The sequence below is a fragment of the Gavia stellata genome, chromosome 2 (assembly GCF_030936135.1).
Source record: "Gavia stellata isolate bGavSte3 chromosome 2, bGavSte3.hap2, whole genome shotgun sequence".
Classification (NCBI taxonomy): Eukaryota; Metazoa; Chordata; class Aves; order Gaviiformes; family Gaviidae; genus Gavia; species Gavia stellata.
The window spans coordinates 43,451,792-43,468,442 of record NC_082595.1 but is presented as its reverse complement, the minus strand read 5'-3'; the positions used below and the strand labels follow the sequence as shown (position 1 = coordinate 43,468,442).

General features: G+C 37.1%; 1 protein-coding gene across 1 annotated transcript in view; it reads right to left on the bottom strand.

The window, feature by feature from the left end:
- Positions 1 to 16,651, bottom strand: part of SCAF8 (SR-related CTD associated factor 8) — a 96,532-nt gene that overhangs the window by 25,023 nt on the left and 54,858 nt on the right. Inside the window, exon 20 of the mRNA XM_059828200.1 lies at positions 14,368 to 16,081. Coding sequence (XP_059684183.1) covers positions 14,382 to 16,081 — 1,700 coding nt within the window. The 3' untranslated portion in view covers positions 14,368 to 14,381. The remainder of the gene's footprint in view (positions 1 to 14,367; positions 16,082 to 16,651) is intronic.

The window sequence follows — 16,651 nt, the reverse complement described above, 5'->3', positions numbered from 1 at the left end:
ATCTTGATTCCAACAAGATGCTGGAAAAACAATACATTTTTGAAAAAAGTTACAAACAGGAGAAATTACAAAGCAGAAACAGGAAATTGAGCTAACGAGTGTATTTCAGTGATTTATGGCATGCTAATTCACAGAATTAGGCACTTATTCTAACAACCAAGCATGAGAAACTCAGATAGCCAAACATAAGGGTAAAATTAAACACAGGATAAAAGTGCTTCACTGTGGGACAAAAAAAAAAATCCTTCAAAGTGGTATTATGCAACTCTTTTATCAACTGATGATAAATGTATATTGATGTTTACATTGTGAAACTAAACAGTTGTTTTTTCCCTATTTTTCTTAAGATAATTCTTACAGAAATTAAATTAGGGCCGCTTAGGTGCCACAGCTGTATGGTCTTACACATTAAACTTACGAAGACTCCTTTTATGTCTTAGAAAATAGTACCTGTGATGTATTTTACATTAAGCTACTGAAACTATATATAAAATGTGCTCATGTATTCAATATACTCCAAGTATTGAATATGTTACTATTAAATACTAATACACATATAGATAAAAATAATTTTCATGTTGTATGATTTATTCACTATTGCAATGCATTGTTAAAACAGAGTACATAAAGGCAATGATTTCATTAAAAAATCTTTCAGATGAGTGTAGTAAAATAAGTACTATTTTGAGCAAATTTGTAAGTGATGAAAGCCAAAGGACTGTCTTATTTATTAGACTTCATCACTGGAACAGGTTGCCCAGAGAAGTTGTGGATGCCCCATCCCTGGAAGTATTCAAGGCCAGGCTGGATGGGGCTTTGAGCAAGCTGGTCTAGTGGAAGGTGTCCCTGCCCACGGCAGGGGGGTTGGAACTAGATGATCTTTAAGGTGCCTTCCAACCCAAACCATTCTATGATTCTATGACATAAATGACCAAACACTATGCAAAAATAATTTTTGAAGCATTCATAGTATTTCTCACAGGACTGATGTTAGAGACTCATTTATAGCTGAAAATGGGAGATTACAGCTATTTTCCCATTTCTGAACTGTTGCAATTGGTAGGATATGTGGATGGACATCAAAACAGGGACATAAATGGGACTGCACAGACAAGCGCTGCAACAACTCTTGAGGAATGGCGAGACACCCACAGCCCTGCCAGGAGGCAGGAGACGGCTGCCAGGGGAAGGGGAAACCCTGTCCGAGAGGCAAGATTTGAAGGGGGGCTGTTACTGAGAACTGCTGATCTCCTCCAGAGTAGTACTTGGTTACCTGTCAGCACACGGACTTCCTACACAGCTGATAATAAAACAACACAAGCAGTCTAAAAACAATGGAAGTACCTCTCTGCTGAAACGTATCACTCACCAGAATCACATTATCCAGAAATATCAAAAACATATGAACATATTTACAACATTCCTAGTCTGGAAACAAGTTTTATCAGTATTTTACTGGGTTAGAACACTCCTATAATTGTGTCCAGAGACGGATCAGATATATTAATCTAAATACATGCAAGCCCACGAACATTACTCTGCAAAGAAAATGGATGTCATTGAGGGTCTATGTAAATATAGGGGAATAATATATAAAAGATGATAGGATCAAAATCATCCTACTAAAAGCTGTGACAAATCTACAAAGCACCTCAAATCCTAACCCCCAGCACTAGAGCAGACTGTTTTAGGTAAAAGCTCTTTACCCAGTACTCAAAAGTACTCAAAAAGAATACTCAACATAATAAAACTTTACTAAGGAGTAAATAGAGCATTTCTACATGCAAAAAAAAAAATATTCTAAAGATAATGAAAAGCAGATTCCCTCAGCTACATTTCTTAACTGAGCTCTCCTGGCCATGTTTCTCTCATGAATAAAATAAAAAGTGTTTCAGGATCAAGCAGAGCAGAAGCACTCTGACAAAAAGGAGCCCAGGACTTGTAAAAGGAAACAAACTTTCAGAAGTTATCTAGGTCCTTGAACTATTTTGTAATGGGCCAGATCAGAGAGAAACTGGGAGTTAGTAGGCAATGCTAGCTGGTGGGAGTGGGGAGGGAGGGCGGTAGCCATCAGCAGAGACTCCATGACAATGCAGGTTAGGGTCAGGACTGGTTTTGTTATGGTCAATCAAAAAAAGCAGAGAAATATCTAACCATCCACCTTCATAGACCTTTCTCATAAAATATCATGGTGATAAACAACTAAGATTCACCAACATATTTTAAAGTAGGCTTTGAACTGTGAAAATGATGACTGTGTAATCCCTGTTAATAATAGCAGGTGTTTAAAGGCCAGGTGTGTAGGAACTTGTACATTACCCTTAGCCTGGCATACAACAGAAGGGAAAAATTACCCCCAGTTAGCATGTACACACACGAATCGGATGGAAAACAGTGCACTGAAGCCCAACAGTGAATTATTTTGAGAATCGTATTCAAGTCATACGGTACCTCACCTGAATAGGGCTTAAGAGGGCAACTATCTGGTTTCCATATATCAACAATACAGTGGACTGTGAAGAAAGAGCCACGACTAAGTATGTTCTGTGCACCCTCTGCTGGGTTCACAGCAGCAAGCAACCACGGCTCAGGAAATAAATTTAATAAAGTAGAAGCAGAATCCAGGGAAGAAAAGCCATCTTAACTGCAAGCAATAGTAAAAAGAGGTACCAAAATTACTTTCGAAAATTAAAAGAAATATTTGCAAAACCTTCTTATTTTGAAATTACAAAAAGAAAGTTAATTACTGGGTAGCGGTCCCTTGCTCAAAGATATTTGTTACAGGTGGCAAATTACTGGCCCTATGTTTCTACTGTAGTTTCTTAATAGTTGCTTAAGTCTACTTGCATTTTTCAAGAAGACTTTAAAACAAGCATTTGGTTAGATTTCAGTATTCCATTCTTTTTCAAGAGAACAAGTCAAATAAACTAATCTTAAAGATCTTAGCAAAGGAACTGAAGTCAGTGATTACTTTTTTTTTTTTAAATAAGCCAGATATTTTCCTACCAGCTATTTCAGCTGGTTTTTATTACGGTTTCTGTTAAACTAAGAAAGACACTCTACTCTCATAAACATAGGATTCAGCATTTCTTGTTTTCAGAATCACTTTTTTCCCTTTAACATAGCTTTTACAAACATCATGGCTTGCAATGATAATTTCTCCTTAGTTTACAAGACTTCTCTTGACAGTTCACAGGGTTATACACGGCCTGTAAAGCTGACATAACCCAAACTCTTGCATGTTTGAAATTACCGAAACCTAAAGCAAAACAAAATACCAAAGTATAACAGTGTTAAGCCTCAACAGAAGCCAGCTAGTTAGGCACCAATTCTACTTTATAACCGAGTGAAAACACATATAAAACCCATTAACTTAACGTAATAACCCTCACAATTCTTCAAAACCACAGTAATCTCCCTTTGGTCACTTCTGACACTTCTAAAAATGTATTTAATCAGTACTAAAACACTAAAGAAAGGAATTTCAAATCTCAAGTTCATTGCATCACTAACAAAATCAGCAAGTGCTTAGAAAATGTTTTAGAACATGCAGCATTTAGCATCTTTGTGAGAGGAGCTTCTATAACATTTAATTTTCATTTTCACAAAACCAGGATCTCTTGAAAGAAAAATCCCATGATATTCTGTCATGTGACAGCTTATTACTGCCTATGGATCTGCTTACAAAAGTGTTCATCATTTTAGAGTGTAGAATAAAATACTATATCGTTAACTACTGGAGGTGATTAAGCTTCAAAGATCTCTCCTGTTCCTGCACCCAAGTCATTCCTCAGTCCTGCTAGAACAGATTTCTCAGTTCCTGTGCTATTCTGCTGTTGCTTGGCTGCTCATTTTTGCATGCTCCTCTCACAGAATCACTAAGGTTGGAAAAGACCTGTAAGGTCATCAAGTCCAACCATCAACCCAACACCACCATGCCCACTAAACCATGTCCCACAACCATGTCTCTCACTCCATTATGTTATGATACACTCAGATGGAAATAAATGCAGAAATCATCATTTTTGAGAGAAGAAATTTAATAAACTACTAATAAATTTTTTCAAGGAGCACACTGTACATAGAACTAATGTACAGGGATACAGGATACAAAGAATAAAGGATAAAAGGTAAAAGAATAAAAAGAAACGAATTCAAATTTCTTATACTGCAGTCTGTACAGCCAGAACATACATGTTTGTTTATAGAAATACTATGATCCAAGAATGATTTAACCACTACCTGAAAAAAACAAATTTAATGGCACTGGCGTAGAGTATAGGAACCACACCACATCAATTACTTCTGTGAGCAGGGGATATGCAACTCCTCTCACCACAATTGTATTTGACTACCTCTGTTTTATGCTGGAGAGAATTAACTACTGAAGGATCAATAGTATTTTGTTTTTAAAGGAGAGAGAGAAAAAGGTGCATGTGGAAGGGAGTGTTTGCCTCATGTCACAGAACAGACCAAGCAATACCCAGTATCTGCGTACTTCATGGATAATACTAGGGTTTAGGGCTTTGCTTGGTATTTCAAGTGTTCGGAGTAAGTATGTCAGAACTGGCCACACTTCACGAAAGGGATAGCCAGCTGCTGGCCTTGTAATTCATAAAAGGTCCCTGAGCCCCAGTACAGATGATAGTTAACTAGGAGACCAACTCATACAGCCGCCATTCTCGTCTTCCTATATCCAGGGGCTTGCTGCAAAGAAGGGTTCAAAAACTGGATAAGGGTCCTGGCAAGGCAGGTTCACTCTTTTTGCATGCTCCTCTCCCTGCACATACCCTGAGGATCTGGTCTTTGCAGAAGTTGCAATATCTTTTGGAGACACACTGGACCTTCCCTCTTAAGAAGGTGAAAAAGTACGCTGCACTGGCTGGCTGGACACCACTGCTTTATGTAGGTGAAGAAAGCATAAAGGGAATGGCAAGACTATGTGGAAACTGTTTCTTCAAAACCCATCAAAACTTCACTTTCAAACTGCAGACACTGGAAACCACGCTATAATAAATCAGCTTTGAAATGCTCACTGCAAAGAGCTTTTGCCAAAGAAAAGAAATGAGAGTGAAAATACAAATTGGGAACTATTTTGTGACTCCAGTAGAGATTCTGTGCCAAAAGAAAACACATCAAATTTCCTATTTCAATCTCTTTAGAAATGGAGAACAATGGCATCAGAAGGATTCAAAAGGCCACGGGAGGAGACTTAAGAACACCTTGGTGAGGAACAGTGATAACAATGGGATGTAGCACTTCTGTGCCAGCTGTTACTAAGTGTGGTCAAGACCACAGAAGGAATGGGAAAGCAGATACATGTGAAAGGTGGATACCTCAACTACACCAATTGCTAGTGTTTCAGAAGGTCAGAACCCTGAAAAGTTTCAGAACTTAACTCTTGGCCTTTTCCCAGAAAGTGAGACCTAAAAGTAGAAATCTGACTAGCCAGCAATAATTAACTAGAAAACCGTATTAGTTAACTTTAAATACTTCTCCTATTTATAAATATTAACCATGTGACAAAGTTCAGTATAAAAAGACTATTCTGCTGCCTGCTGTAGTAATACTGTTATTGTGGCTCAGGTAAAAAAGGAAACCTTCATCCCCAGGTGAGTGGGAGCCTTGTGTCTATATGGCTCAAGACCAGCCCACCCTCGAGGCATCCGCCTGTGCACCCATAAGGCACAGCAGTTTGCCTGGACCTCTTTGTAGTCCCTGCGTTACCTCACAGCCCGAGATGAAAAGTTGTGGTAGGTGGTTTTTCCAGCCAAGTGCCAGAGTAATTAAGGCTTTGTCTATCACAGTCTACCAGAGCACCATTTTCTATAGAATAAGGCTGGGAACTTTATACTCTCACATAACAAAATCAATCACCAACAAGACTGAACCTTTGCTACATATGCAGCAATATTTTGTTTCATTTTACTTAAAAAATAAGAACCTAACCACTAAATGGCGTAAAAATCTGGTGTAACCAACCAGATGTTTCATAGCATGCTAAATTTAGAACCCTAACTTAATATTTAGATTTTTAAATATTCATCTCATTTTCAGAGATGATACACACTCAAATCTATACATGAACACACCCATGTCTAACTTTGACTCCTTTGACACAGCAAGAGTGGAAGACAAAGCAAAGATGTGTCAGCTGCAGGAACACCATGAGTGTAACATGTGCAGCAAGAGTTCATCCTGTACTTTGTGTTTTCCTTTCATATGGTGTAGACTGTAAATACTCTGGCTAAGCTTTCCAGAAGCATCTATAAAATGGATATATACACACACATCAATAGTTCAACAGTAATAAATTCTCATGTATTGTGTATCTTGCAGTATGTAGCTCAAGTCAATGTTAGACAATTACTGTAAGACAAGATGTATAACTTCAAAACTGTATTAAATGTTTAATAGGTCCCAGTTTTGAAAAAAAATAATGAAACAAAAGAACAGTGAAATTTCTTGGGAAGGACCTCTAAGAACATACAATTTTCAAATAGATGGCTTTCAAAAAAAGCCAATCATAAAACAAATGACGAATTAAAACCTTTCCAGTTCTCTAGCAGACTTTCCTTGGGTCTTATTTTCTTACCCATAAAATGCTAGAAGTGTTTAGAAAATTGCTTTCACCTATTTGTTCCTTTTGAACTTATGTTTGCTTGCTTTTCTGTATCAAGATGAGACACACTTAGAACAAATTCTCAGAGTTAGGAAAAATGAAATTCTTCGTAATTTTCAGATGATTTGTTGGTTAAATTTCTTCACTGTGAATAAGAAAGACTAAAATATCTGGTGACAAGGTAAAGAATGGAGAAGGGAAATGCAAGACCTTGGCATTCACTACAGTTTGCAAGTGTTGCATGGGACAGCTCCTGAGATCGCTCTAACTTGTGCATAACTTATCAAGTTGCATATCAGAGACAACATAAACCGCTAGGTGGTGTGAAAAATGTCATTTTAGTTATGTTCTTGAACATGCTGGAACCAGACTATCATGACAAAAATATGTAATTTTGGATAAAAATTTTATTTCTTTTTTTACACGTCATCCATTCTTATTTCTATTCTAGTTAATACAGAAATGTAAGAACTTTAGTTGAAGAAGGAAATTTATTGAAGAGAGTTAGGCAGTGTGTTCTAAAATGAAATAAGAAAACTTTATTAACCTCATGCATTCATTTTTCTTTAAATCATTTGAAAAAAAAACCCCTGCTATTTAAATAAAACACAACCTTTCAAAAAAGCACTAAGCACATGGGGAAAAGAAAGTTAGAGGACATAATGGATTCTAAACAAATAACAGTGACCACATATTACAGGGCTGCTCTACGTGCTGCAGTGAAACGATCTACTTAGAAAGTATGATCATTTTGGGAGAGACAGAAGATAAGACCAATGCGTTTTACTAGCTTCAATTTGCTTGCTTTCTTTCACTCCGTGAATTTCCTAGCACAGGACTAGACAAGCATAGTACTTGCAATTTTTTTCAGTCATTTTGTACAATCTATTCCACCACAGTCTCAAAATCTTGAAACAAACTTTATTAGGGCTGCCTGCTCATAAATACTTACATAGGGGAACAGGATTTGAAAGAAAAAAAAAAGTTATCCCCTGGAAGGCTTTGGGCTTAAAAGCAGTAGAAAAATCAATGAAACTAGAACCAGCTAATCTTCTACCACCTGCTTTTCTAAAGGCCAATGAAGAAGAAACTGAGACACACAAGACAAAGCGATTGAAATTCTGGATCCAATGAAGCCAATAGCAATGTCCCACTGGTAAACAAGTGAGGCCATATATCACATACTGGTTTAGTACTAAGACTGAAGCAGCATTATTTTAAAGTCTCTAGAAATAACATGAAAGGTAACGCAGTAATTTTCATCGAGAAAATTGTATTTTCTACAGATAGCAGAAAGCAAATGATACTGTAGCTAGGACTTTCCAAACTGGGATACTACTGTGAAATGCATCCTTTTAAGTACTGAGATACTTAAAAGTAATCAGTAATTATCTCTGTACTAAGTAGACATGTTTCAGACACAATTCAGTAATCTCCTCTTTTGATTTCTCTGATGGTTTTGCCCCGAACAACATCACTCCCAACTTCCCACTAGCTGTGTCTGTATTACAGTGATGCAATACATACGGTGTATTACCTATTAGTCAGAATACATATGCATTAATCAGAATATCCTCTAATCAGCGTTCAGAGAGGAACCCCAAACAGTCAGTATTTGGACTGGCAGATAACAGGAATGAGGAACAAAAAAAAAAAAAAAAAAAAATCACCAACACCTGAGTTCAGCACATTCCTTGCAAGTGAGATAGTTCTTTATCATGCCTTAAACCTGGGTTCTGCAGTATCCACTACTTAAAAATACCCAAATAGGTATAGTTATTTCTCCAAGAACCTTGTAATCTTACTAATATTTACACCTCCCTGGGTTTTTTTAGTTTTGTTGGGGTTTTTTTGTTTGTTTTTAATTAAGGTACGAGCAACATTAAGAAAAATGCTCAGGACTACTTAAAATCTTTGGATGCTTGCTTTTTAATTAGTGAATACTTAATCAGAATTTAATTCAGAATTTTACAGACAAAAATTTATTGGTTTTGTCCAGATTTTTGTCTAAAGTTTGAAATATATGCTCCTTTACAGAGGGAAAAGCTTAAGGCACACTTAAAACAGCATTTCACTGCATTGCTGAATGAGATCTGATTACCCCAGAAACAGCATAAATCTGAAGTAATTTTCTCCTTTGATCAACTAAAGTGACAATGATACCTCTTCCTTTGACTAGACGAAGGTGGATGGATTTTTAGAAATGGCTTTAAACACTAAGATTATTTCTACTTAATTCCTGCTGTTATCAAGAAAAAGCTACATTTATTTTCCCAGATGTAATTATAATATGATCTCTCCTTTTGAATGGAACTGACATTCAGATCCAAAGTCCCTGCATCTCTGGCCTAGGTGAATCCTACCAAACTACATCTGAGTTAACAATTCTATATCTGTTTAATACTCTTCACCTATTAAGAATTTTTTGCACTGGCTTGCACACAATTATACCGCTCCAACGCAATTATAATGCTCCAGTATACAAATATGGCTGTGAACGTTACCCTAGTTTTAGAAACACATCAAGTCATCTAACTTAAAGAATCTCACCATTTTTCTGCATTTCAAGAGAAAGCTTGATACATGCTAATGTGAACACATACCCGTTGTAACACAGATATGCATACAGAAAATCATTCAAGAGAAATATTGCAGCATTAAATCAGGAAGGAAAGTGTTCAACTAACTTGTCTACAGGTTAAAATACTCTCTGATCAGATCCTTTTTGTAAAGCACAAAATAGTCCCTTGTCTGAGGCCATTAGTATGATTTCATGATAGAAATAAGAGGAAAAATTAAAATTAACATTACTGAGTTAACTTTAAAAGAAAAATGACAAAGTACAGAATAAGACTAGTAAACCAGTGACACCACCAGTATCACTGTGCAATATTACTATGCAAGTGCTGAAACATGCATTTTAAACTTCTTAAAAAGACAAACACATTCATCTTCAACTGCACAACGTATCTTAACAAGCTCTTGATTTTTAAGACTGCAAAGACCATGAGTCCGTCCTCTCCTCTAATCTTTGGTAGCAAAGCATCTAAAAGATACTAAGAGTAGGATATTCAATGAGACTACCCTTCTTCATCAAGTTTGTGCAAGATAGAATGGAATACAAGAATTATGGCAAGTAGAATTTTACAGCCTACCAACTTCAACAAAAACCCTATTAACAGACTTTCATATCGTCCCAAGACAAGACTGACAAGAATCACTTTTCACATCCTATACATCTTTGCTGTAAGTTATTACTTTTAAAGAGATGTAATGAATTTTCTTTTTAGTAATTCTACTTGACTTTTCTTGACTATGAAATATCATGTACATACATTAGTAAAATTCAAAATGTTTACTGAGTACCCAAAGAAATTGTACAGACTAAGTGGAGTGAATAACATCACTAAGATGAGCCTTCAAGGAGAAACGTAAGACTAGTTACAATTAGGAAAGTCTTGCAATATGATATTCTCTTTGCTACTGCAAAGTTTCTCCTGATGCTAATGAATATAGTAAAGCAACACGGCAGAAAGATGCTTTTGCCATTCTTGTTCAAAAAACACAGTTTTGAATTGAAAAAGAATATCCTGCCTTTATGCCTTTTAAATCAATCTCTCATCTACGCAAGTAGATGGCTTCACAGTACATGCTTACTTGTGAAAGCTCAGCACTTGAAAGGAAAATGTGACTAATGTAAAATTCAAAGAATCAGCAATAGCTGTCAACAGGGAAAGGAAGATCCTTTCATTACCTGAATTAACAGTAACAAAAGAATTGTCCTAGTTACTCCTGATGACTCCTGATACTCTGAATAGGTTTTAAAATTCTATCTGTTCAGCTCCCATTATCAAGAGACAAAAAGAGTCACTCATGTTATTTTTAAATACATTACTGAAAACACAAAGAATGAAATTTGGGATCCATTTTTACCAGTTTCAAGTCAAATCACCCAAAGATTTGAGTTAGGGGAACCTGAATCAAGAAAACGTGCACTTCTAAGTGTTGACCAGCATAACGTATCCTTGAACATGTTCAGAACTGCTGACACTGTATTTTGAGAGAATTCTGCAATAAATTGGCTTATTTTATAAATACCTTCTATATACAGTTTATTTGACAATTTTCAAACTGTACTTAAGTAATGCCCGTGCATACCACATTACAGGCTTGATTACAGTATTCCCATCTTGCCTTATTCAGGGTATAAGTACCTTAACTTCATAAATAAAGCCATTTAAATCACTGAAATGACTTTAAGAATGGTACAGTGCTCTACTGAAGCGAAGGAATCTAACAGAATCCATTCCCTTGAGTTTGTAATAACAACATGAAGCACTACATATAAAAATGAAAGTGTACCAGTATTTCACAGAAAAAGGCTTCAGCAAAGAAATCATGTCCTTATAGCAAATGAAGGCTATGTTTCATCTTTGTAATCTTTATGGACGTAGCATTCTGCTCAAATACACTGCACTGAAAAAATCAGAATCACAGGCTGTTTAAAAAGGTAATAAATACATCAAACAACTTACTAATGCATAAGGTTTTCAAGTAGACGTGCATGCCTAAATATATTGTGTTGCCTGCAAAGCTACCCGAAATATTTTTCAATATGTATATTACTTATGTAAATAGTAGATCTGCTTCTTCAGTTGCTAGAATTGACACCTTTCATCACTAGAGCAAGCTTTAAACAGGCATAAGCCAGAACTGCTGCCCAAATGCCTGGCCTCCATCTTCTTTCTGTTCCATTCTCACTCTTCCCTTTGCATCAGCAAAAATTACATGTCACTACCATAAACCACATCAAAGAACTGGTCTGGATCTCAGGACAGCTCCTTTCAGTGCACATGTGGGCTTACGATGGCTTAATCTACAGTGAGAAAGCAAAGTCTTCACTCAAACTCCAAAAGATTTAAAAATTCCTACTGGCAAGATAAATATTACCAAAACAGTATGGTTTCTTAAGTCCCTTCTGAGCTTCTGAATATGGCTATTTTGGCGATATTTGTCTGTGTGCTACATTAATAAAATAAGAAATGGAACAGTTCTAGCTGTAAACATGATGAAACTGAAGACTGTAAAACAAACTTTTATTCTAGAAAAAAATAAAGTAGTAGTTAGAAATTGATGGTGTAACACATATGTACAGTAGCCAATTTATTAATGCTTGAAAGATATTAACAAAGATGAAAAATCATTAAATAATACATCGTTTTATACCACTACCAACCAAATTGTTTACCATCTCTCACCTGGTAATTTACTTAAACCATCATACTATGAGCAATTTAGCATACTGCCAGTCCCAGTTTAGAAAAACAGATCAACTTTCAGTTTTAAAGAGGCATTTAACAAAATATTTGAAAAGTAAAGCTACTGCCAATATGTGTTTGATTCTGAGTATTTATGCGGTCTGTGACTGAAGCCTTTTCAAACTGCACATATTAAAATTAAACAAAAAAAATTCCCTTAAGTTCATGAAGTATCCTTATAGCTATTTTGTGCATTTGGACTTTCATACAACCATATCTGCCTGACCAGAATAATACTAGTAGGTGGTGCAGCAGCATCAGTCAAGTTCTTTGAGCCACAGTCTGCCCACGAAGGTACTTTTACCTTAAACATTGTTCATCTCAACTCCCGAGACACGTTCTGGTAATAAACACATCACCAAGGTCTATTACAAAGCAATAGTTATTTAATGCATACCTCACTACATCCTAATGACTACTATTTGCACAGTAGATAAAGAATCATTCATTCAACTCCAGGCTTTCAAAGGGCTACCTTCATTAAGCTGACAGTTTGTTTACTATCCAGAATAAAGCCCCTGTAATTGAAAAACTGAACTATGACACAGCATGAAAAAATACCCCACCTCCCAGAGGGAGAGGGCAACACACACATGCATAACTTGCATCTACGTTCAAAGGCATGCTTATGCTTTACACTCATGTGACATTCTCATACTTTCATCCCTTTGGGGGAAGCAGAAGGGGAATTAAAACTTGCATGTTAACACTTTAATGTTAAAGGTCAAAATTCTAATCTGAACTAAAAATGTTTCTTCTACCAAAGGGGCATTCACGTAACAGAATCTACCCTTCGATCCTGTTATGCAAAAGAAAAACAACTTTCGCAAAACTGAGTGAAAGGATGATTTCAGACACAGAATTCTAACAAAAGTTATGTTGAATATGTACTTCAGTGGAACAAATTGAAAATCTGACATTACCGTAGAGCCAAATCTTCCACCACCAATTTAAAGGATACACAAGCAGCAAAGTAGGTGAAACAGGAGAGAATAGTGCTACTAATTTACCTAATCAGCCAATTCATCTCAACAGTTTAACAAGACGTTCTACTTCAGTATTAAGCCATCAAAACACAAAGCCACCCTTATTTCTGTTAAAAACATGTAGGGTTTTTAAGACCAACAGCTTTTTACTTCTCGTGCAACATTTCTGGACTATGAGTCAGTAAAAACAAATAACCACAAAGTACTTGATCACTACCACTACCTATCCAGAATACCAAATATATTACAAAATAAGACAATGCAAATACTTGCTTAAGTTTTGGCTTCATGCATATCTGCATTTTAAAAAGTAAGCTAAAATCCTACTGTATATTCTTACAGTATATCATGTTCCACCTTCTAGAAGTAGTAAGAACATCGTAACAATGAGCATGAGAAGGTAAATACAAGCTTGGCAGTATTGCAGTGAAGCAAGTCTTGTTATCTTACTACCTGAAGAAGGTGAAAGGCAAATTTTTACAACCTAGTTTCATTTCAATTTTATTGAACTGTCTACAATATTCTGTGAGTGCGTGCACATACACAGGCACACACAGAAAAAGTGGTATCTACAAACAGTTTACACAAATATTTACATACATATGTTATTTACATAAACTACTATGCATGATTTTAGATGTAAAAAACATATGCTTCTTGCACATATAACTGTTGCATTGGTCTTACAAAAGTAATATAAACCTTTTGCAACAACTAGCTAAGCACATATCATAGCTGATTCCAAGTTTTTAGAGCTTGCAGGTTTTTAAAAAAATACAATACCTAGAACACTGTTATCAAACAAATATGCTTTATTGGCATCTAAAAACAAAATGCACCCAACATTAAAACGTACTTTTTCATTTTTTAAACCCACTGCAGTACGAGGAACAAATCACAAACACTTACTTTAGAGAAAACAGAGACTATAGTGTAGATTTTACAAAATCACTTTTAATCTCTGCGTTATGCTCCTTAAGTAACATGGGCCATTTCTTTTTCTGCCGAATTAAAGGAACATAAAATATCACAGCTTTGTCTATACTTTAAAATTCTGCAGCAGCCTAAAAACACGGACAAGATACACCAGCACCTGTTTTCAAGTATAACAATTTTGATAGCCAACCTAAGGGTAGTATCTAAAAAATTCCATTTTCTTCCATAGGAAGTCTTTGTTTGACAAGCTGTTGTTTTATCTTTGTGAAATTAAAAGCAAGTGGGGGCAAGTTTATGCTTTACCAGAGAAATAAAAAAATGGTTACCTACCATGTTCAAATTAAGAACAGTGTTCTATACAAGTCAGTTGTACAGTTATTTAAGTGAAAGATGAACATGAACATCAGATTAACTTAATTCTGGCAGACAAAAGTGAACTGCTACGGTCCAGTCAGCCATTTATCTATTACAGAGAGATGACAACTTTACAAAAGGTATCTTTTACCTACTGAGTGATGATTATGTCCCCTCAGTTTCTGTGCTTTCTACCACTGGTTCACTTTCTATATCAGCTTCTGTGTCACTCTTCTCTTTGTTTATCTCGACGGAAGATGTCAGTTTTTCATAAAGTTCTGGATCATCCTGCACCTGTGCAGTTGGTGGCTGACTTTCTGTCTCTGTATTTTCACCGTTTACCTGGGGCATATTATCGGCTTTGCGTTGGGAAGTGGCCCCATCAAAATATTCAAAAACCCGTGGATGTGGAGGGGGGATCCAGTTGTTTGACATTCTGTCTCTTCCAAACCTGTTCCCATTAATTTCTCTGCAAAAATTAAAATCTCTGTCATCCCTATCCCTCTGTCTTTCCCACGGTCTTCTGCGGTCATCAAAATCTCTGTGAGCATCTTGTTCAAATCCTCTGTTCCAATTGGGACCACTTCTACTATCAAACCTATAGTTTACATGCCGAAACCTCTCTCTGTCTTCATGGAAGCCTTTAGGGCCACCATAAATAGGGAAGGCATGGTGCTCTCTTTCATCATAATCTCCTCTCTGTCCCCAGTGCTTGTCTGAATTGAAACCAAAATGCTCTCTTCGGCCAAGGTTATCTATACCTGGTCTTCCAAAATTTTCTCTCATGTCTACATGTGGTCTTGCAAAGTGTTCTCTTCCATCTACTGGAGGCCTTCCTATACCCTCTCTTGGATCAACTGGTGGTCGTCCAACAGTATCTCTGACATCCACTGGAGATGGTCTGTTAAGATTATCTCGGTTTTCCACTGGAGGAAAGCGATAATCTCTGTCTCCTTCCTGCTGAATGTTATCGCCACCAAGTGGTAGTCTTTTCTCTGGATTAGAAATGCTATCGATACTTTGTCTTCCTGGTGTTCCAAAAGGTCTTTCTGTTTGATTAAAAATATCTCCTGGAGGAAAAGGACCTCGAGGTGGTGGGTGAAGAGATGGATCAAGGATTGCTGGAGGAGGAATACTACGCTGTGGTGGCATTCCTGGCTGCATTAATGGAAACCTTGGTCCAGGCGAATGGGGAATTAGGCCTGGACGGATATCTATAAGAGGCATTCCCGGCATCCTTTGACTACTAATATTTAAATGAGGCATGTTTTGAACCGCAGCTGGGTGCTGCATTGCCAGAAGTCCAGAACTACTTGAAATACTGGGTGGTGGCACTCCCATAAGTCCAGAACTACTTGAAACATTGGGTGGTGGCATTATGAGAAGCCCAGAGTTGCTCGAGACACTTGGCGGCTGTACTCCTGCCAGAACTCCTGAGCTACTTGAGACACTGGGTGGCTGCATTCCTGCCAGAAGGCCAGGGCTGCTTGAGACATTGGGTGGATGCACTCCAGCTAGGAGCCCTGAGCTACTTGAGACATTTGGCGGTTGTACTCCAGCCATAAGTCCAGAGTTACTTGAGACGCTGGTTGGCTGAACTCCGCCAGCAAGAGAAGAGCTACTGGAGACAGTAGGTAGCTGCACTCCTCCTGCAAGACCAGAATTGCTTGAAACAGTTGGTGGTTGCACTCCTCCTACAAGTCCAGAGCTACTTGAAACACTGGGTGGCTGTACTCCCCCTGCAAGTCCAGAGCTACTTGAGACACTGGGTGGTTGCCCCTCTCCAGTAAGCCCAGAACTGCTTGAGACGCTGGGTGGCTGCACTCCTCCAACAAGTCCAGAGCTACTTGAGACATCACTTTGCACTAAAATGCAGCAACAAGAAGAATGGTTAACAGAAAATGCCAGTGTAACACATAGCATTCAAAACAAAATGCAGCTTAATCCATATTTAGTTAATGCATTCAGTGATGATACTGCTGACAAGGTCTGTCTCAGTTTCTATAATGAACATACACTATTTTAATCACATTGGTGATAGACATTATGCCACAGAAATTAATGTCTCTACATAGTAAAGAATGTACAGCAGCTTAAAATTGACAAATCCCACAGCCATCACCCAATTTATGCAAGGGAAATATTAAAATCTTTGATGTAATTCTATAAACATTATACTATCCTACCCTCTCCTGCTCCTTTCTGTTGTCACTTGTGTAGTAAGAATGCACTTTTAACAAGTTTTCTAAAGGGCTCCCAGTCTCAGCTTCACTTCTCGAGCCTACGAAGAAGACATCCCTGAGCGTAAGCTACTAGAAATCAATGATCAGATGATGACAAAGATGGTTCCCACCACTCCTCCAACTTAAATTGAAAATGATACCCAGCCTAAAACTTCCTACTCTGTAGTTATTAGTGCAGTGGACTACAACCTG